The sequence below is a fragment of the Mesoplodon densirostris genome, chromosome 12 (genome assembly GCF_025265405.1).
Source record: "Mesoplodon densirostris isolate mMesDen1 chromosome 12, mMesDen1 primary haplotype, whole genome shotgun sequence".
NCBI classification, from domain to species: domain Eukaryota; kingdom Metazoa; phylum Chordata; class Mammalia; order Artiodactyla; family Ziphiidae; genus Mesoplodon; species Mesoplodon densirostris.
In genome coordinates this window covers 33,010,751-33,033,285 of record NC_082672.1, presented here as the reverse complement: position 1 = coordinate 33,033,285, position 22,535 = coordinate 33,010,751, and the positions used below count along the sequence as shown (strand labels likewise).

At 38.9% G+C, this 22,535-nt stretch overlaps 1 protein-coding gene across 8 annotated transcripts in view; it reads left to right on the top strand.

Moving 5' to 3' along the window:
• The window catches only part of L3MBTL3 (L3MBTL histone methyl-lysine binding protein 3), a 128,236-nt gene that overhangs the window by 103,605 nt on the left and 2,096 nt on the right, over positions 1-22,535 (top strand). For all 8 annotated transcript variants that reach the window (XM_060114378.1, XM_060114377.1, XM_060114376.1 and 5 more), the window contains 3 exons: positions 7,267-7,346; positions 18,145-18,314; positions 18,757-18,819. In XM_060114378.1, the coding sequence (XP_059970361.1) occupies positions 7,267-7,346; positions 18,145-18,314; positions 18,757-18,819 (313 nt within the window). The remainder of the gene's footprint in view (positions 1-7,266; positions 7,347-18,144; positions 18,315-18,756; positions 18,820-22,535) is intronic.

Genomic DNA, 22,535 nt, shown 5'->3' with positions numbered 1-22,535 from the left:
TAAATGTTTGATAGAATTCGCCTGTGAAGCCATCTGGTCCTGGGCTTTTGTTTGTTGGAAGATTTTTAATCACAGTTTCAATTTCAGTGCTTGTGATTGGTCTATTCATATTTTCTATTTCTTCCTGATTCAGTCTTGGCAGGTTGTGCATTTCGAAGAATTTGTCCATTTCTTCCAGGTTGTCCATTTTATTGGCATAGAGTTGCTTGTAGTAATCTCTCATGATCTTTTGTATTTCTTCAGTGTCAGTTGTTACTTCTCCTTTTTCATTTCTAATTCTATTGATTTGAGTCTTCTTCCTTTTTTTCTTGATGAGTCTGGCTAATGGTTTGTCAATTTTGTTTATCTTCTCAAAGAACCAGCTTTTAGTTTTATTGATCTTTGCTATCGTTTCCTTCATTTCTTTTTCATTTATTTCTGATCTGATCTTTATGATTTCTTTCCTTCTGCTAACTTTCGGGGTTTTTTGTTCTTCTTTCTCTAATTGCTTTAGGTGCAGGGTCAGGTTGTTTACTAGAGATGTTTCCTGTTTCTTAAGGTGGGATTGTATTGCTATAAACTTCCCCCTTAGAACTGCTTTTGCTGCGTCCCATAGGTTTTGGGTCATCGTGTCTCCATTGTCATTTGTTTCTAGGTATTTTTAAATTTCCTCTTTGATTTCTTCAGTGATCACTTCGTTATTGAGTGGTGTATTGTTTAGCCTCCATGTGTTTGTATTTTTTACAGCTCTTTTCCTGTAATTGATGTCTAGTCTCATAGCATTGTGGTCGGAAAAGATACTTGATACAATTTCAATTTTCTTAAATTTACCAAGGCTTGATTTGTGACCCAAGGTATGATCTATCCTGGAGAATGTTCCATGAGCACTTGAGAAAAATGTGTATTCTGTTGTTTTGGATGGAATGTCCTATAAATATCAATTAAGTCCATCTTGTTTAATGTATCATTTAAAGCTTGTGTTTCCTTATTTATTTTCATTTTGGATGATCTGTCCATTGGTGAAAGTGGGGTGTTAAAGTCCCCTACTATGAGTGTGTTACTGTCGATTTCCCCTTTTATGGCTGTTAGTATTTGCCTTATGTATTGAGGTGCTCCTATGTTGGGTGCATAAATATTTACAATTGTTATATCTTCTTCTTGGATCGATCCCTTGATGATTATATAGTGTCCTTCTTTGTCTCTTCTAATGGTCTTTATTTTAAAGTCTATTTTGTCTGATATGAGAATTGCTACTCCAGCTTTCTTTTGATTTCCATTTGCATGGAATATCTTTTTCCATCCCCTTACTTTCAATCTGTATGTGTCTCTAGGTCTGAAGTGGGTCTCTTGTAGACAGCATATATATGGGTCTTGTTTTTGTATCCATTCAGCCAATCTGTATCTTTTGGTGGGAGCATTTAGTCCATTTACATTTAAGGTAATTATTGATATGTATGTTCCTATTCCCATTTCCTTAATTGCTTTGGGTTCGTTATTGTAGGTATACTCTTTCTGTTGTGTTTCTTGCCTAGAGAAGTTCCTTTAGCATTTGTTGTAAAGTTGGTTTGGTGGTGCTGAACTCTCTCAGCTTTTGCTTGTCTGTAAACGTTTTAATTTCTCCATCAAATCTGAATGAGATCCTTGCTGGGTAGAGTAATCTTGGTTGCAGGTTTCTCTCCTTCATCACTTTAATTATGTCCTGCCACTCCCTTCTGGCTTGTAGAGTTTCTGCTGAGAGATCAGCTGTTATCCTGATGAGGATTCCCTTGTGTGTTATTTGTTTTTTTTTTCCCTTGCTGCTTTTAATATGATTTCTTTGTGTTTAATTTTTGACAGTTTGATTAATATGTGTCTTGGCATATTTCTCCTTGGATCTATTCTGTATGGGACTCTCTGTGCCTCCTGGACTTGATTAACTATTTCCTTTCCCATATTAGGGAAGTTTTCAACTATAATCTCTTCAAATATTTTCTCAGTCCCTTTCTTTTTCTCTTCTTCTTCTGGAACCCCGATAATTCGAATGTTGGTGTGTTTAATGTTGTCCCAGAGGTCTCTGAGACTGTCCTCTGTTCTTTTCATTCTTCTTTCTTTATTTTGCTCTGCATCAGTTATTTCCACTATTTTATCTTCCACCTCACTTATCCGTTCTTCTGCCTCAGTTATTCTGCTATTGATCCCATCTAGAGTATTTTTCATTTCATTTATTGTGTTTTTAATCGATGCTTGATTCATCTTTAGTTCTTCTAGGTCCTTGTTAACTGTTTCTTGCATTTTGTCTATTCTATTTCCAAGATTTTGGATCTGGGAAATAGAATCTTGGATCATCTTTACTATCATTATTCTGAATTCTTTTTCAGGTAGACTGCCTATTACCTCTTCATTTGTTAGGTCTGGTAGGTTTTTATCTTGCTCCTTCACCTGCTGTGTGTTTTTCTTTCTTCTCATTTTGCTTATGTTACTGTGTTTGGGGTCTCCTTTTTGCAGGCTGCAGATTCGTAGTTCCCATTGTTTTTGGTGTCTGTCCCCAGTGGCTAAGGTTGTTTCAGTAGATTTTGTAGGCTTCCTGGTGTGGGGGACTAGTGCCTGTGTTCTGGTGGTTGAGGCTCGATCTTCTCTTTCTGGTGGACAGGTCCACGTCTGGTGGTGTGTTTTGGGGTGCCTGTGGCCTTATTATGTTTTTAGGCAGCCTCTCTGCTAATGGGTGGGGTTGTGTTCCTGCCTTGCTAGTTGCTTGGCATAGGGTGACCAGCACTGTAGCTTGCTGGTCATTGACTGAAGCTGGGTGCTGGTGTTGAGATGGAGATCTCTGGGAGATTTTCGCCGCTTGATATTATGTGGAGCTGGGAGGTCTCTTGTGGACCCGTGTCCTGAAGTTGGCTCTCCCACTTCAGAGGCACAGCACTGACTCCTGGCTGCAGCACCAACAGCCTTTCATCTACCCGGCTCAGAATAAAAGGGAGAAAAAGTAGAAAGAAAGAAAGAGAAAGAAAGGAAGAAGGAAAGAAAGGAAGGAAGGAAGAAAGAAAGGAGGGAGGGTGGGAGGAAGGACTGAAAGAAAGAAAGGAGGGAGGGAGGGAGGAAAGAAAAAGAAAGACTGAATGGAGGAAGGGAGGGAGGGAGGGAGGAAGGAAAGAAAGAAAGAAAGACAGGAGGGAGGGAGGGAGGAAGGAAAGAAAAAGAAAGTGAAAGGAAGAAGGGTGGGAGGGAGGAAGGAAAGAAAGGAGGGAGGGAGGGAGGAAGGAAAGAAAAAGAAAGTGAAAGGAAGAAGGGAGGGAGGGAGGAAGGAAAGAAAGGAAGAAGGAAAGGAGGGGTGGAGGGAGGGAGGGGGAAAGGGAAGGTAGGAAAAAAAGAAAGAGCAGGTAAAGTAAAATAGAATAAAGTATAAAATATAGTAGCGTTATTAAAATTAAAAAGTAATTATTGAAAAAAAAAACAGACAGATAGAACCCTGGGTCATATGGTGGAAGCAAAGCTATACAGAGAAAATCTCACACAGAAGGATACACATACACATTCACAAAAAGAGAGCAGGGGGAAAAATCGAAAATCTTGCTCTCAAAGTCCACCTCCTCAATTTGGGATAATTCGTTGTAAAAAGAGGAAAAGGGGGAAAAGTCTGAAATCTTGCTCTCAAAGTCCACCTCCTTAATTTGGGATAGTTCGTTGTAAAAAGAGGAAAAGGGGGTAAGTCTTAAATCTTGTCCTTAAAGTCCACCTCCTTAATTTGGGATGATTCGCTGTCCATTCATGCATTCCACGGACGCAGGGCACATCAAGTGGACCGTGGAGCTTTAATCCGCTGCCTCCGAGGCTGCACAGAGAGATTTCCCTGTCTCTTCTCTGCTCTCACAGCTCCCGGGTCTCAGCCTTGGACCTGGCCCCGCCTCTGCGCGTAGGTCGCCGGAGGGCGTCCGTTCTTTGCTCAGACAGGACGGGTTTAAAGGAGCCGCTGATTCGGGGGCTCTGGCTCACTCAGGCAGAGGGGAGGGAGGGGTGCGCAGTGTGGGGCGGGCCTGCGGCGGCAGAGGCCGGCGTGACGTTGCACCAGCCCGAGGCGCTCCTCGCGCTTTCCCGGGAAAGCCGTCTCTGGGTCCCGGGACCCCGGCAGTGGCGGTGTGCACAGGCTCCCCGGAAGGCGGGGTGGACAGTGACCTGCGCTCGCACACAGGCCTTGTGGCGGCGGCAGCAGCAGCCCCAGCGTCCCACGCCCGTCTCTGGTGCCTCTTTAAGCAGCTCTCTTAATGCCCTCTCCTCGCGCACCAGGAAACAAAAGGGAAGAAAAAGTCTCTTGCCTCTTCGGCAGCTCCAGACCCTTTCCCCGGACTCCCTCCGGGCTAGCCGTGGTGCACTAACCCCTTCAGGCTCTCTTCCTGCCGCCAGCCCCAGTCCTCTCCCTGCGCTCCGACTGAAAGCCGATACCCGAGCCTCAGCTCCCAGCCCCGCCCGCCCCGGCGGCCGAGCAGACAAGCCTCTCGGGCTGGTGTGTGCCTGAGGGCACCGATCCTCTGTGCCGGAATCTCCCCGCTTTGCTCTCCACACCCCTGTTGCTGTGCTCTCCTCCGCTACTCCGAAGCTTTCCCCCTCCGCCACCTGCAGTCTCCGCCCGCAAAGGGGCTCCTAGTGTGTGGAAACCTTTCCTCCTTCACGGCTCCCTCCCACTGGTGCAGGTCCCGTCCCTATCCTTTTGTCTTTGTTTATTCTTTTTTCTTTTGCCCTACCCAGGTATGTGGGGAGTTTCTTGCCTTTTGGGGGGTCCGAGGTCTTCTGTCAGCGTTCAGTAGGTGTTCTGTAGGAGTTGTTCCACGTGTAGATGAATTTCTGATGTATCTGTGGGGAGGAAGGTGATCTCCGCGTCTTACTCTTCCGCCATCTTCCTCCGGGCTCCCGGGCTTAGTCACTTTTAATTTTAAGGAGTTAGCAAAACCAATTTATTAATTGGAAATAAAACATTCAATGAACATTTCTTATGGAGTCCTGCATTCGAATTGTTTTTCGGTGAAGATAAATATCCATATGTATATATTCCCAAGTTTATATGGGTTAAATTTAATGAAACATCATGAGTTAAAGTAAGGAAAGTAAGAACTGAACACGCTTCTATATGAAGGAACATGAATATACAAGCAGAAAGCTTCTTTTTTGCTTCTCTTCAGTGATGGATTATGGCACATTTAGGATGAAGAAACTTTTGGGGTCAATCATCTTATTTTCCTTTTCTATCTCTGCTCCCTCCTAGAAAATGATCCTTTTCCTACATTTCATAAAATAAGTCATTGGCATTGTATTTGGGCATAAGAATACAGAAGAACTTTCCTCATACTTAGGTCTTATAGCTTTAGTTTAATAAAGTTTACTTTAAAGGAAAATATAATATGCATTATTGAAACCACAAACATATAACTGTTAATTATCAGTGGACAATTTCACTCATGAAAAATGAAATATACAGAAAATTCTAAGATATAATTTTAGCCTTTGGGCTCAGTTTGGTTTTTTGTTTGTTTGGATTTTTTTTTAACTATTCATTAAAGCTTTTAGGCAATCTACTGTAATTAATTGGGAATTTATTTTCTTTGACTCCGAGAAATGACAATTTTAAGTTATGTCATTCTAATATGTGATTGTTTCTAATAACTATTAATATCCACAAACCACTTATTTCAGTGGCCACGGTACTTACTGGGATAGATTTGTGGGCTCAAAGATTATTGTTTCCAGTTTAATATGAAACAAGTTCAGAAGATCACATAAGCTAATTTTAGCATAATAAGCTGATTTTAACATGTTGTAATTACCAAGTCTAACTTCAACACTGTTTATACAGAGAAGACAGTTTTCTACTATCACTTCAACTAGTGTCCTTTCTCCAGTTATCAGCAATTTTCTTATTTGTTTTCACTATACCTCCATCTCCCCACTTTCTATGGAGTAAGAGCCTCCATGGTCATTAATTGATTTCTCTTGGAAAAAAAAATTTTTATTGCATAATAACGGTGATTCTTCCCATTCTCAGATAAGCAAGTATTCTTCAGCAGTTGTGATAAGTTGTTTTTAGTATGAAGTAAGCCAGGGAGCTCAGATTCCAGTGAAATTTCATGTGTCCCTGGAAATGATCTTTCTAAGAACTAGTGAACATTTTATTTATCTCATGCTTACTGTGTTGGCATCATTGTGTTAAATTATTATTGTTACAAAAAGGGAATAAATTAGTGCCTTGGTAATTAAGACTATAGAACTCCTTTATATTTTGTTGGGATATTTGATTTCAAAGGTATTATCCCTTAACACCAAACAGAAGTGTGGTCTGAGTCTTCAAGAAACTAAGGATATATTTGTAAAGGTAACAGTATTTGAAACAACAGAACATCATAAGTACAGAGTATTATAAAGTATTATAAAGGATTTATTTTGAACCCTGAGAACGGAATACATTAGGTTAAATTTTTCAATCCCTGAAATTTAGTTTTAAAGAAAATATAAATAGCCTGTGCCTGGTTTCCTTTAAAGCCATTTTTGTCTCTGACTTCAGGGTAAAGCTCTGAATTAGGATTGGAATGGGTCCATTCCATTTTAGAGCGTTCTTGGCATGGTTAGATTAGCATTAGTTCATTCCTGGTCAGAAAGAGGTGGAATCAGTTCAGCCTATGAATTTGACCTGATTAAGCCAGGAAAACCTTCCTAGAATTGAGTTTGATTCTCCTGGGCAATCTCAGCCTCAATCTCAAATTCTGGAGCTGAGTAGTATATAGTGACTGGATTAAATGGTATGAACTTTAAAACCCTTTTCTTACTTAAAATTGTGGTCTTACCATATAGTACTAGTAAAATTCCTCATGAATACATGTCCCAATTTGAAGTTGAACTATTCAGTAGCCACATTTTCCAGAATAGTTAACCTTAATACCATTCTTAGCTTTAAAATCTTTCTGAACAGTCAATGAAAGTTGATAATGAGGAAAATGAACATTTATAGGTGTTTTTAATATTAACTGCTTCTTAGTAAAACTGAAAATGCTTTCTAACATTTTAATGGTATCATTTGTTTTTAAATTAAAAAAAACAGTTGCTGAGGTACAGGGTTGAGCCATTCCATTTTTTTTTGTACGTCAATTTTTATTTTATTTTATTTTTTTATATACAGCAGGTTCTTATTGTCTGTTTTATACATATTAGTGTATATATGTCAATCCCAATCTCCCAGTTCATCCCACCACTACCACCCACCCCCGCTTTCCCATTTCTTTAAATGCTTCTATTACAAAATATTAAAACACCTATTTTTCTCAGAGACCAGCATGCTGATGATGTCAAAGAAGACTTTGACGAGAGAACAGAGAGTGAAATGAGGACATCACATGAAGCCACAGGTACCCGTAATAATCTCATATTATTGATGGGTATTACTATTAATACTCAACAATCAAAACTTAACTGGAATGTAGCAGTCCCTTTTATATATTAAAGATAAACTTCGTTTGGTTGGTTCTGTTACCACAGGCAATAAAAGTTTATTGTTCGGGATAAATTTGGTGTATACTTCACAATGATATGGATTCATCTGTGACCTGTATTTACAGTCTCTTTCATATATCTGTACAATATTGTATATAAAGTTCGGATAAGGCATTCTATTTGGTCCTTGTCGTAATTTTTTTTTGATATTGTTGATGTCATTTGCTTCATATGTTTCAGACTCATCTCAGAATGTGTTGAAATTCAAATAGAACTAATATGGCCTTAATCTAATACCACCAAATGAAAAGGAAATTGCTTGAACAAAAGTTTTAAGTTGTATTGGAGAAAGTAATTTGTCTTAAATCTTTGCTGAATAGACATTACAGTGGTTTAACTGAACCATGAAGTCGTAATGACTGTTACTCATAGTATAGATGGTATTTATAATTTACGCATAGTGTTATAATTATTATTTATTTTTTATAAGAAAATGTCCCAATTATGATTTTAATGATTGTCCCTGGGGACTTTGCTTGTCATGTGCTTTATTTGGTTTAGACTGTTTATAATATTGTAGAATGGCACCTAAGGACTGTTTGCCTATAATGACCTATTCCATAAGTGATGCTTTGATTTCCATATCTGGTTGTCATAAAGCAGTAATTTATGATTAATTTAAAAGTTATATTCTCTGCTGTCCTCAGCATGTTTTATGGTGTTTAGTCTTGCACCACATACAAACCCTTCAGATGGCCAGGGTTTGCATCCCTGATCTACCACCTGCTAGCTGTGTAATCTTGGACATTTTATGGAATACCTTTCAGTGCTTGTTTCCTTATCTGTCCAGAAGGTTGATGATGGTAACTCCCTCCCACAGTTGTTATGGGGATTGAGTACAGTAACATTTGTAACTTGCTTAGAACAGTGCCTGGCACATAATAAGTGCTATAATGTTTCTGGTCATTTAGAAAGGAAGAAAAACATTTAATTTACGAAGCTTTTGTCATCAGGGTATATCGGGTTCTTAATCAAAGGCTTCAGCCTTTCTTTGCGAATGGTGGTTAGGAGCACGGCCTTCATTCTCTTCTCAGCTCCACCAGTACTAGCTGTGTGGCTGGCTTTGGGAAAAGTATTTAACTTCTCTGTTCCTCAGTTTCTTAATAGTACCCACATCACTGGATTATTATGAGGAATAAATGCATCAGTGGCCAAAGTATTAGCTGATAGTGGTAGTAGTAGTAATAGCAGAAGTAGTAGTAGTATTGTGAAATGAGTGTCTATTGCATGGAATTATCTGATCATTGCAAGGTTTAGGCAGATTCATAATAAAATCTTCTGGGCTCTGAACTTTTTGATAACCTTTCAGTTTCTTCCTAACTTGGTGATGCAATTCACTTTTCATTTTATTTGCTGAGCTGATTTTGATCATTTCTTTCTGAAAATAGTCTAATTAATGGAGAATTTCAGGTTTATTAACATGATATGCATGGTGTTCTCTCTTTTTCTGTGGTAGTTTTATGTCTTTTCAAACTTTGTGTATTTTTATCCTATATTTTTTTATTTGAATTGCCTGAGTTTTTCTGTCTTACAATTCTTTCCAAAGAAACATTGCTAGGATTCATATATAACTCTTTATTATTTTTGTCACCCATAAAATCTATAGTTCAATATGCATATTTTACTTACTGTCTTATTTTTCATTAGTAAAAGGGAGCCTCATAAAAACAAGCTGCTTTGAGAATTTTTGCACATATGTTCCTAAGCAAGGTTCACATATTAATATCTCATCCAGTTTTAGCCTCCTAAAATGAGTTTGATGACTCCCCTTCTCTTTTGAAACATTTTATGTAAAACTTCCATAAAATTAATTTTTACTGTAGTGAAATCATGTTATGATTGTCAGCTTTTATTTAACTGCTTTCTTAGCTTTAGATTTTCTTTCTTTCTTTTTTTTTTTTTGAAATTTTTTTCAGATTCATGTTGTATGGAAAAGATTTGAATTTCACTTCCTGACATTACCATTTAAGAGTTTATTGGTTGTCTTTCCCTGTACCCCATGATCCTTCAGTCCAAAATGAGATCTTATGGTGTCTGAGGGCTCCTGTATCTTGGTGATGTTGGTGATATCTCAGATCCTAGTCAGTGGGTGGATGTGTTTAGTTTTTTCTGTCCTCCTGCCTCTCAGGTCTCAATAGAGCCATGACCTAGTGTCTCAGATTGGGCTCTCTGGAAACAGACATTGGGAGTGCTGTGTGCAGAAGGTTTTTGGTGGGTACTCTTGGGAACGATACCAATGAGAGAGTGAGAGAAGCAACAGAGGGCAGAATGAGCTGTGATGCAGTTACAGCAGAAGCCTCAGTCGATCCCATAAAGGAGCTCCAGATGACCCTTCTGAGTTATCCCGAATTTAGGCATGAGGACCAGGCCTTTGTATTGATCAGTCCTTGGATGTTGGCTGAGAGGGGCCGTGTCCTTGGGCAAGGAGCGTCCCTTTGGCTTAGGGCAGTTCCTGGAGAGGGAGGTAGCTCTGAGGCATCAGCAGTCGGCAGGTAGGAGAATGAATCTCTGGGTTCCGAAGGGGAACCCCACCACAGTGTCCACTACACCTAGCTGGTCATTTGGTCTCTGACTTTCCTTTAAGAAAAATCAAACAGAACTGAAAAAAACTGAACAACAAACCAAAACATCCTTTCACATATGTGGGATTAGGCCCAATTCAATCCAATCTTTTTGTTTTAGGCAATGAATCTGGCTCCTAAATTCAGTCTTTTCATTATTTTGCCTGAGATGTCATGCGCTTTATTTACTTTTTTTTTGTTTTAGATCCAGGATTTTTTTTTAATCCCGAAAAATTCCTTCAGTTATTATTTTTATTATTACTTTTGTTCTTTTCTCCTTTTTGATTGATAATACCTTTTACTGTTGGGTTAGAGCCAAAGGATGATATTCAAAATATTTAACAATTGGTTTGACAGCCAACATTGCACAGGACAGTTAAAACAAACACCAGCCTTAGTGCTGGAGCAGAATTTGGAAGCTCCCTGCTGTACTTCGTTGCAGCATCTTAGGGAAGTCCTGCAAGGGCCTGACTGCTGAGGGTGGAGGGGACTATTACCAGCCATTATGGAAGTATTTTAATATTTCAACAGCTTATGCATTTTTTGATATTCTAGACATATTTCTCAAGTTGAAATGTCTTACTCTAGCCCTGTCAAGTATACTAGTTACTGCCTTTAACATGAATTTTAATAGTGGTTTTTGTTTTCCCTTAATTTCCTGCACTGGCTTGTATTTTTCTTTTCATAGCCTGGTTTGTTTTGTAGAGGTCATATTCCCTTGTGCCTTAACTAACATGAAACTCTTCTGTCAATAAATCAATACTCCTCTCCCAATGTTTTGTGGAACGTATCAGAGGCCCCTGGTGATTGTTTTTTATTTTATCATTTTTGAGTGCAGAGAAGTTTCCCCAGGTTTTTTGTGAAGAACACTTACCCCTCAATGCTCCCATTTGGGTGCCGGTAGAATTCCTCTTTCACACCTGAGCCTGAGGGTCAGGTAGATATGCTGAGCCTAGTAGGTGCTCAACTAGTGTTCATTCACAATGTCATTCACCAGTGGTGGAATAGGGGATAAGGGAAAGGAGAGAAATCTTCTTGCATTTTGTGCACTATTTAGTATAGAGGAGTCTGAAAAGAGGCCACCCTGTATTCCTTATAGCTAGTAGGATTTAAGATTCAGTAAGCCCATGAGAACTATTTTGTTTGGAGTCTTAGAGCAGATTGATTTTTAAAAGCACTTCCCCCTAAAAAAAATCTTCCTACCTTGTTTCTTCAGTTAATTCAATTTAATTCCGTACAATATGTGTGATTATGAGCCTTTTTGATTTTTTGATGATTGCCACTATGCTACCGAATTTGACCTTTGGGGACCTTTACTGAAAACAATGCATCACTTTTTCTTCTTTTTCGTTTTGTTGGCTTCTGTCTCCTTTGCCTGAAAGATAAACTAATTCATTTCCTCCATTGTAGGAAGGCCCATTAATAAAGGATCCTATAAATTGACCTTCAAATTTAAACTCCTGTATTCCTGGGAAATGTGTAATTTTCTTTTCCCCTCTTCAAACTTTCTCTCTCAGGGGTGCTGATATGCAGAAAGAGTTGAATTTTATTTTGTAATGTACTAGATTCTCACTTGAAAAATCAGGCTTGCTTTTTGCTTCCATAGCAGTTGGTTTTTATTTTGGTTGTTAACCTTGAAATGATCCTCAAATATTTTTCACGCCTGAGTTTAGGATCTTGGAGCTAATTTTATCCACATTCCTTGATGCTGTGATCCACTTATTTTACCCAATCATTGTTATTGTTCATCCTTTTTATATTTAGTCACCAGTTAGTAACTCCATTAAAAAAAACTTGGTTGACAGATGTATCCCAATCCTTCTGGCTTTTTTTCCTTTCACATTAAGAGCATTTTTTTATAGACTCATGGAATATTAGCTTAAAAGGGTCATTGACTCCTTTTCATCTTTGCCTTTTTATATTCAGGTTACTCTCAGTGGCATGCCTTTCTTTCGAGATAGGAATAAGTTTTCCCATTTGCTGAGTCTTTACTATATGTCAGACACTGGAATAAGCATTTTTTAAAATATGTAATCCTTACACTGATCCTATTACATTGATTTAGCCAAAATTTAGAGCTAGTAAGTGGCAGAACAGGGACTTGAATCCATGTGTATCAGACTCTTAAACTCACCCCCTTGACCATGACCCTATACTTTCTTATTAGGAGACAGAAGATCCAGGGTCTCTTACTGATGCTTCCCCTATCTCACAGGGTGGCTATGGGTTTTGCCCTGTCTCACAATGTGTTTTCCTCATCTTCGGGATAGCTACCTCCTAGCATTGTTTTGAAACTAAAATGAAAGAAGGCAGTTGGAGATTCTGGTCTCACTTCTGTCACTGGCTTCAAGGGATAGGAATGAGTCAGGACAAGTGGCAAGTCATGCTGTGGCTTGTTGATTTAGCATTGTTCAGACTTGGAAACAGGAAGCAGAATGGGATCTGAGTCCAAAAGCAGCAGGGAACATGAAGAGAACTTTTCCTTTTCTCTGGATCTTGCCCTCCCTGTGGTTCTACTGGGCCCAAATGGGAACAGTCCTATAGGAAGCAGGTTCTCAGGCTCCATGGTAGTGAAGACATCTCTTTCTACTGGGAGATTTCATGTTCGGTTTAGATGGTGGTCTCTATTCTGAAGATTTATTGTCTTGATTCTGCATGAAACATTGGAAGATATATTTCTTCACAATCACCTTTATCAGACCTGTCTTCTTACAAGGTTTAATCTTCTCCTTCACTTTTTCCTACCCTAAGCCAAATCAAGGATTTTAATACCTCTATTCTCAACCAGAACTGAGAGACATTTGTATTTGCAAATTTCTGCTTTGGATAAATACATTATTATCTATTAAACTTCATTTCAAGAAAGTCTACAAGAATATGCTGTATTGATGTAGCCCTCCACATTGCATTGTAAGTGCTGAATAAGTAATTGCTGAATGAGTGATTTCCATATTACAAACAATATATGTAAATGGTAGAGGCAGGGCTTTCCTATCCATCCATTAAGTATCAACATAAGAAAAATCTTCCTCATTTGATAATTGTCTAGAGAGATGAAATAGCAGTAAAACCAAAGATCCACAAAGTTATTTCTCTTAACGCTACTCCCATCTAATATTTTCTTGCTTCTGATATTAAGGGAGCCCAGCAATTGATGTTTAATAATTATTTCCAAAAGTGCATTAAATTGCTTTCCAAGTCACCAAAGTGAGGCTTTCATTTTTTTGTTATTATTTTTGAGTAACAATAAGTAGCTTATTCAATATCAGCTTCTGGTTTTATATAACTTATTGTTAAAATAACATATTTATTATAGAATAATTAGAAAATACAGGGAATCAAATAGCAAAAAATCAAAATTATCTGTAATTTTATTTTCTAACACACCATTTTCTGAATTTGGGGGAGTTTTTTGCTGATTTTTTAATATCTGAAATATTGTACTAACTAGTGTGTAACCTGCAATTTTCTAACTACGTAATACTACAATCATTTTTACATAAATATTTATACTAATTACAAAATAATATTAAATATTCCCTCTGTGGATCGATGATCAATGCAGCATCATTTAATAGACCAATCTCTAGTGGATATCTAAGCTAGTTATTTCCTGTCTCTCACTATTATAAATGCTCTTGCAGTAAACCTTGGTAGTGATTAGGATTAGGTGTGTGTGTGTGTGTGTGTGTGTGTGTGACATAAAACACATACAAGTGGTTTATATCAGGTAAAAGCAGTTTATCTCTCTCTCACATGGAGGAAGCTCAAAGGTAGGTGCTCCAGGATTTAATGGTACTCAGCAGTATTAGGAAGTCAGGTTCAATGTATCTTGTTGCTCTCCTTTGCAGAGTGTCTGTTCTCAAGGTCTTATCTTGGTCAAGGGTGGTTCTGTGGGGCTAGTTATTCAGTTACTGTTCTCCCCAGGAGGAAGGAGAGTCAGGGTGTGGGAGTAGTGAGAAAAAGTTTGACCATATGCCTTGGGTAAATTTTCTTCTTGGGAATCTTCAAAAACTACAGAGAACTCCTTAAAAAGTATTATTTTTCATGCAAGTAAATCATTTGAGAGGAGGGTGGTGAGAAATCTGACCCTCATAAAATGCTATTGGCAGAAGTGTCTTCCAGAATAAAAAAGCTTTGTTTTCTTTTCTAAAGCACATTATACACATTCAAACCTACTCTTCCCTACTCTTTGCACTGAGCCAGCTACTTGAGCCAGAGTCTGTGTGCGTTTATTTTAGTCTATATCACATGTTAAAATAAAAACCTGGAGTCACGTTTCTGTGCATTTCAAGGGATCCAATACATATCCACTCAAATGAAGTTGTTTTCTTTATCCTTTTTGGATTGAGAGCGTGTACCTAACATCTTCTGAGGAGATGGCATATTCTGTGGTTGGTAAATGCTACAGTTGCCCCATTCATCAGAAAATAACACTGGGCATCAGTCAACATGAAAGAATCAGCAAAAGGAAGGGGGGTCTTAAGGTGAAGCATGCAAAATTGGTATTAGTATTGGAGTGGTGTGTGAGTCTACGCCTATGTATGATGTCAGCTTCAAAGACATGCAAATGCTACCAGAAATATAGGAGCTTTAGGGTTTTTAGTCATTTCTTTAGAATGGCTCAGTTATTTTTCTAAGAACTAATGATGTAGGAGCATTAGAAATGAACTGTGAATAATACAACTTTAGCAGGAATAGAATGAACATAGAATGGAGCTTCAGTGAAGGAGGAAACAGTGCCAAGTGTCAACAGAACATAAATAGTTATAGAAGAAAGTGTATGGCTTTGGAAAAAACTGACACTCTGTGGCAGGCAATCCAAATACAAGTTACAAAGTAGACTGTGTTGTTTTATTCTAGTGTGGAACTAGAGCTCTTACCATTTCATGTAAGTCCATCTCCTGAAGGATTTACAAATAATGTGTTGCAAATAATTGCTGAACTCTTGGGACTGTCTGAGATTAAGGAATGTTTTTATGTTACCCCATATTTATGCAAAACAAAGGTTTCTTGAACTCTGGGCAATTTTAAAAGAATAAAAACAAACTGGTACAGGTTTGTATATTTGGCTCATAATAGATTTTCAGTAAAATAGGATGAAGACCTAAAACCTTAAAACCAATTATATGAGATTCTGTGGATGAAATGTGGAAAGAGGGACCATGAAGGGTTTTTTATAAAATATTTGAAGAACTGAAAGGTTTCATGGGGAGCAGACACAGTTTTCTATATGAGCTCACTCAGATAGAGCAAGGACCAGTGGGTGTTAGCTCCAGTAAGATAGATTTTTTTTTCTTTTCTTTTTTTTTTTTTTTGCGGTACGCGGGCCTCTCACTGTTGTGGCCTCTCCCGCTGCAGAGCACAGGCTCCAGACGCGCAGGCTCAGTGGCCATGACTCACGGGCCCAGCCGCTCCGTGGCACGTGGTATCTTCCTGGACCGGGGCACAAACCCGTGTCCCCTGCATCGGCAGGTGGACTCTCAACCACTGTGCCACCAGGGAAGCCTGATTTTTTTTTCTTTTAATTCAGTATAGTGACTTTTCTAACATTCAGAGCAATTCAAATTTAGATTAGGCTAGTTGAAGAAAAAAGTTATTAAAGATCCACCATAGAACAGTAGGAAATAGTTTTTAAAAAACTATACCACTTATAATAGCAACAGAAAACATCAGACACATAAAAATAAATTTAACAAAAGATATGCAAGACCTCTACATGAAAATGACAAAACATTGAAGAGGGGTATTTTAAGATCCAAAGAAATGGAGAGAGATACCTTGTTCTTGGATTGAAAGCCTTGATATTGTGAAGACGTTATCTCTCACCAAATTGATGTATATTCAGTGGTTATCCCAATGTAAATCCTAGCATTTTTTTTTAACAAGCAGATCCTAAAGTTGGAAATGCAAAGGGGTAAGGATAGTCAAGGAGTCTTGAAGAAGACCTAGATCACAGATATCAGTACACTCATAAAATGAGAGTAATTAAAGTCTGTGGGTCCATGTGAAGAGACCAGTGAAACAGAAGAGAATATTTGAAAACACATTGAGATTTATTTTTAAGCTGGCACTGCAGTACAGCAGGGAAAGGATGGTTGATCTTTTTCATTAAATCATGGTTGGGCAATTAGAAATCCATGTGGGAAAAAAACATGAATATTGATCTTTACCTCATACCATACACAAAAATAAATTTCAGATGGATTGTGATCTCAAAGTGAAAGGTAAAACATAAAGTATTCAGAGGAAAACAGAGGAGGCTATCTTCAGGACCTTGGGGTAAGCAAAGATTCTCAAAGATTTCTTCAAAAGTACTATCCCTAAAAGAAAAAAATAATAAATTTTACTACAATTAAGAACTTCTGTTTATCAAAAGACCTTTTTAAGAGAGTAAAAAGAAGACACAGAGTGGGAGGAGATATAAGTAATACATATTTTCAAGAAAGGATTCTTACCCAGAGTATGTATATATATATAGATAGATAGATAGATAGATAGATAAGTTCTACAAATCAGTAAGAAAAAGGCAAGATGACCTGATGAAAAAATGGGCATAAAATAGATAAGTACTTCACAAAAGAGTTTCTCCATATGACTGATGAACATAGAAAAAGATTGTCAACTTTGTCATCAGACAAATGCAGTTGTAACCACAATATGATGCCATGACACCTGCACCAAAAGGGTTACAGTGAGCAAGGTAGACAGTACCACATGCTGATAAGAATGTGTATGGAGCATTTGGAACACTCTTATACTGTTAGTAGGTGTGTACTACGCAGCTGTTTTGGAAAACTGGTGGAATTTGCTGAGGCTTAATGTACACAAATATTATAACCACAAAGTCCCACTCTTCAGTATGTATGCAACAGAAAGGCATACATATATTTGAGAAAAGATATGTACAAGAGCATTCATAGCAGCACTGTCGGTCTTAGCCAAAACTTAAAAACAACTCAAATGTCCATCAGCTCCAAATTAATTGTGAAATATTTATAACAATGAAAAACCACACAGCAAAGAGCAGGTGAGCTACAACTACATACAGCAATGTGGATGAATCACACAGACCCTGTTGAGAGAAAGAGGTCAGATACCAAGTTTTCATCAAACTTACAGTTCAGAACCAGGGCAAAAGAAGCGATGGTGTTTGAACTCAGAGAAGTGGTTTCCTTGCTGGGTGGGGTGTGATTGGAGGGGGTTCTAGGTGTGCTGCCACCTTCAGTTCCTAGCTGAGCTGGTGGGCAGAGTGGAGAGTAAGTGTGGGGAGGTGCCTTCTTCTGATGGGCTTTGAGTAAGTAGTTTTCAGAAAAGATTTCCATTCTAAAGGATCCGACCTTACGGAGATAATGATGGACAAACTCTAAGTCAGGAGTCCCAAGGACAAAAAAAACATTTGCTAGAAAACAGCCATTTTAGAAGAGCAGTAGGTAAACTAGGTTTGGAGTCAGAAGAACTGGCAGATAAGTAGAATATTCTGTAGTTTTAACTTTGATCTTCACAAACGAAGAATGACAAAAGCATTTGCCTTTATGCTATTTTATTTTTATTTCAATAATTTCATATCCCCTTTCAAAAAATAAGTTAGCTATTTAAAAAATCAATGTGATTAGTAAATAGAAATTGGAAGAACAAAACAGGGCTGAAGTAAAAGGAGAGAACAGGTATGGTAACTACAGGGTAAACACAGTGGTTGGACTTGAGCATGCAACTTGGCTCTTACTTTTAGGACATCCAAAGCCAAAAGGGAACCAAATATAATTTCGTAGGGTGAGAGTTATTTTCCTTGTCACTAAAGCTTGGGGGCAGCTTTCTTATCTGAAGCATTAAAGAGGGAACATTGAATGATGTAATGATGCACGTCTTCAGTGATGGGTGATGTGGCAAACATGTCAGTTGAACTTTAGGTTGTTTCTTATGGTGACTTTCAGTAAAGATGAACGAGAGTGTAATTATTCAATGAATGTAATGTTGAACCAATGCTTTACCTTGCTTCCATGCTACTCATTGTTTGGGGGCAACACATGGCATTGGGGGCTTTTTTGGCTGCTTTTCAGTGAGTGAATTCCTGATTGTTTCTGTCAACCAGGTGCCCGGGAAGAACCCAGCGTACAGCAGGGACAGCGGCGGTCGGCGGTCTTTCTGTCCTTTAAGTCCCCGATTCCATGTCTGCCCTTGCGCTGGGAGCAGCAGAGCAAACTTCTCCCAACTGTAGCCGGCATCCCTGCCAGTAAAGTTTCCAAATGGAGCACAGATGAGGTATATTTTATTTTCTTGGTCTGCCAGGGGCCAGACGTAGGAGTACTGGCTTAAGGAGAGGACAACATGAATACATGTGGGATTTAGTCTTTTTTTTTTCTGAAAGAGAAGAAATAATTCTGAGAGAAACAATGAAAGTATAGGTTAAATATTTTGAACCTGTAGCATTTAGATTCTGGCTTCTTTTTTTAAACTGGAATTTTTTTTTTTTTTTTTTTTGCGGTCCACGGGCCTCTCACTGTTGTGGCCTCTCCCGTTGCGGAGCACAGGCTCCGGACGCACAGGATCAGCGGCCATGGCTCACGGGCCCAGCCGCTCCGTGGCATGTGGGATCTTCCCAGACCGGGGCATGAACCCATGTCCCCTGCATCGGCAGGCAGACTCTCAACCACTGTGCCACCAGGGAAGCCCTAAACTGGAATTTTGATCTTATTTTTAACAGGTGTCAGAATTCATACAGAGCTTACCTGGATGTGAAGAACATGGAAAGGTATTTAAAGATGAAGTAAGTAATCCACTAAATTGCAGTATGTTACTTAAGGGGGGAAAAAGCACTGTAAGGCAGTCAATGGTGAAATGTTCTAAATTGGCAGAGGAAGGAAGAGACGGGTTATGTTGAAACTGACAAAATGATATCGAGTTGTCTAACAAGCAGCATTAATCAGTTGTATAAAAATGTGTTTGTATAAAATTAGATGCAAAGGAAATTGTTTGCGCCATTTTATTGATGCCCCACAACAGTAGCACTAAGCTCATTATTTAACAAAACAAACACAAAACTTAAAAACATGCATTTATATAGTGTATAGCACAGAAAGAAACCAATGCAAGAAAGAAGCAACGTCTCATCTTTAATAAAGTAAAATTAGTTCCCATTATTTTATTTTCAAACATCATTTTAACACCAAAATTAACTTCATTTTATGCTGATAATTAATATTACCATGATTGCTAAAACAATCCCTTAGATCTTATACATTTCTCAGTGATGTTTATACTAACTGATATTCATTACATTTATTACCGTCTGCTGTTGGAGGATGATTTTATTAGTTGTTTTCATCTGCCTGTCCAAAACTTCAATATAAGGGATGATTAATAATGATACCACCTCTAGTGAGCATTAGGACAAAAAGGAATTCTACTTCTAACTACACTAGAAGCAGGAGACTCTTTTCACTAGAGACCTTTAAAAATAAGCCACTTGCCTGTCATCTCCTCCAAGCAGAACAGTCAGTTATCACCCTGGTCTCAGAAGGTACAGTGAGGACTAAGTCATCTCAGAAGGCTTTGTCCAGCATCTGCTATCTGCAGCTATAAGATACCTTGTTTGCTCCTATGCTTAGCCTCCACTGTGCAAATAGCACACTTTCAGTTAAGAACACTGCAAGAGTGTCGGCACAGCCAAGAATTGAGCCACTGGTCGCCAGTGTCATTATACTATTAGATACCATTTATGCTTTATGTGGATGCCTGTTAAAATGCACAAGGATCTGATTGTCATCAGCCTTTTCCTGATTTATGGTCTTACTTTCAGAAATGTTCTGTCTTCTTTCTAGTTGAAGGTCAAATTAAAGAATTTGCAGTTATTCAGATTTTGAGTTTCTTAAGGCCCAGGTCCTAGGTGTCTTTGTGGGTTATTCTCGGTCGATTTTCGATCCCTGAGCAGAATTAGATTCCTGCAGGGAGCCATTGCTCTTTCTTTGAAAGAGCCATGTAGTAACATTACCTTTGAAAATGATGAAACAATTTTAAAAATAAGTTTCTAGCACATCTATTTTATAAATTCTACTTTCGGTTCTGTTGATATCTAGCCAATCCATATAGATTTGCTCTGTTATTTAGGTTAAGTAAGATTCAAATTCAAATGATATGTGATTTCTTTGAAGAACTTTTTTCTTCACATTATCTTTGGAGACACTCCCCAGGCACCTCATATCCTCAAAGGCAGCGCCTTCTTTTGAAGAATGAGGCAATGAATGGTCTCTGTCCACATGTATCATTCATATGTTCATTCCACTATTCATTCACCCTGTGAAATCTTGTTAAATTCCTACCATGTGTATGATACTCCATGTAATGCTCTAGTAAGAGGGTTAATTCAGAGATAATAGGACATGATCCTTGCTCTCACATGTCTCACCGGGTCAGCAGGTGTGGGTTTTGAGTCCTAGATGAAACCGAGAAAACAAATCTAGCTGAAGTCTTGTAAGTCATCTCTAAAAGGCAAAGTGCAGGTGTGGGCTATTATTTGAAACCATCCTGGATGACTCCTTCTCTTACACACTCCGCATTTAATCTGTTGAAAGCCCTATTGGATGTATTTTAAAAGCATTTAAGGGTTCCAGCTCCCTCTCCCCCCTCCACCGCTACGTGTGGTCAGAGCCACCATCCTCTCCCACCTGGATTAAAGCAATAACCTCCTAGCCAGGCTCCCCACTTCTATTTCTGCTCCTCTATAATCTTTTTTTTAAATATTATTTTATTTATTTATTTGTTTTATTTTTGGCTGTGTTGGGTCTTCGTTGCTGCGTGCGGGCTTTCTCTGGTTTCGGCGAGTGGGGGCAACTCTTCATTGTGGTGCGCGGGCTTCTCATTGCAGTGGCTCCTCTTGTTGTGGAGCATGGGCTCTAGGCATGTGGGCTTCAGTAGTTGTGACTCACAGGCTCTAGAGCGCAGACTCAGTAGTTGTGGCTCTTGGGCTCTAGAGCACAGGCTCAGTAGTTGTGGCACATGGTCTCAGCAGTTGTGGCTCGCAGGCTCTGGAGTGCAGGCTCAGTAGTTGTGGCGCACGGGCTTAGTTGCTCCGCAGCATGTGAGATCTTCCCAGACCAGGACTCGAACCCGTGTCCCCTGCATTAGCACTGCACCACCAGGGAAGTCTCTGCTCCTCTATAATTTATTTCCAGCATAGCTGGGCTGATTCTGCTACAAGATAAAGTCAAATCACGTCACTCCTCTGTTCAGGTCTTTCCGGTAGATAAATCAGAGTAAAAGCCAAGAGCCTCACAAGGGTGACAATCTGACACTCCATCACCTCTCTCACCGCCTGACCTCTTTGTCCACTCTGTCCCCTGCTTACACTGTTCCACACACAGACCTCCTTGCCATTCCTCAAATTATCCAGGTACACTCTGGCTCTCCCCTCTGCCTGGGATGCTCTTCCTCTAGGTGTTCACATAGCTTACTCCACTTCTCAATATCCTATCCTGACGATCCTCCTTCAATCTGCCACCTGCCACCACACATCCATCCTGGCTCTACTGTCCACTTATCTCCCCGACTCGCAGTGTTTTCATACCACTAATCACCTTTTAGAATTAGTTACTAATGAATTTGCTTATTATGGTTTTTCTTATAGTCTGTCTCCTACTACTAAAATGTAAACTCTACCAGGAGTATTTATTTGTTTGCTTAGTTTTGTTTTTATCTGTTTTAGTCTGAGCTATAGGCCCAGGCCCAAGAATAATATCTAGACTCTAATGGGTATTTAATAAGTTTCTGTTGAATGAATAGACTCATACCTTTACACTCTGAGAAAGACATTCAAAGAGCATTTGGCTGTGGTCTGCAGAGTTACAACATTGGAAAAGAACCATGAGTGCACAGTGGAAAGAGCAATGAAATGGAAGGCAAGAACCCCAAGTTCCAAATCCTCCTCCAGAGTTTTGGGCCTTTAGCAAGATAGTAATGTCTGGAGCTAGACCAGTTTATACACATTACAAAAGCATAAACCAAAAAACCAAAAGCATAAACCCAGCAATCCACTGCAGTAATTACTGTTTTCAGAAAGTACTTTCTTAAATTATTTACTTCTTTCCAGTTGAGGCTTATCCTTATGGCTACACATCAGAGCAGCCTGTATGTAATATACTAAAGTTTGGCTCTAGCCTCAAGATGATTTTTTTCTTCCCAGGGTAGCTTTAAAAATAATAATCTACCAAAACTTATCCTTCTCATCCCATTCCTAGCTTTCAGACTCCAGCCTCGTTCTCTGAATGATTCTTTTCATCAGTCATCTGTCACTTTAAATTCTTACTTAGTCCCAGAAGAAGACTCAGTAGGGCCCCAGGTTATAATAAACCATTCACTCTTTGTAGTGAGCTCCCTGGGAACCCGGTATGTTGACATTTTAGTTAATGTCTTAGACGACTTCTATCAGACCCTTCATTCTACCAAGGTCTGTCTGGGTTGAGTGAAGTGTTAGTAGATCTGCCTCTC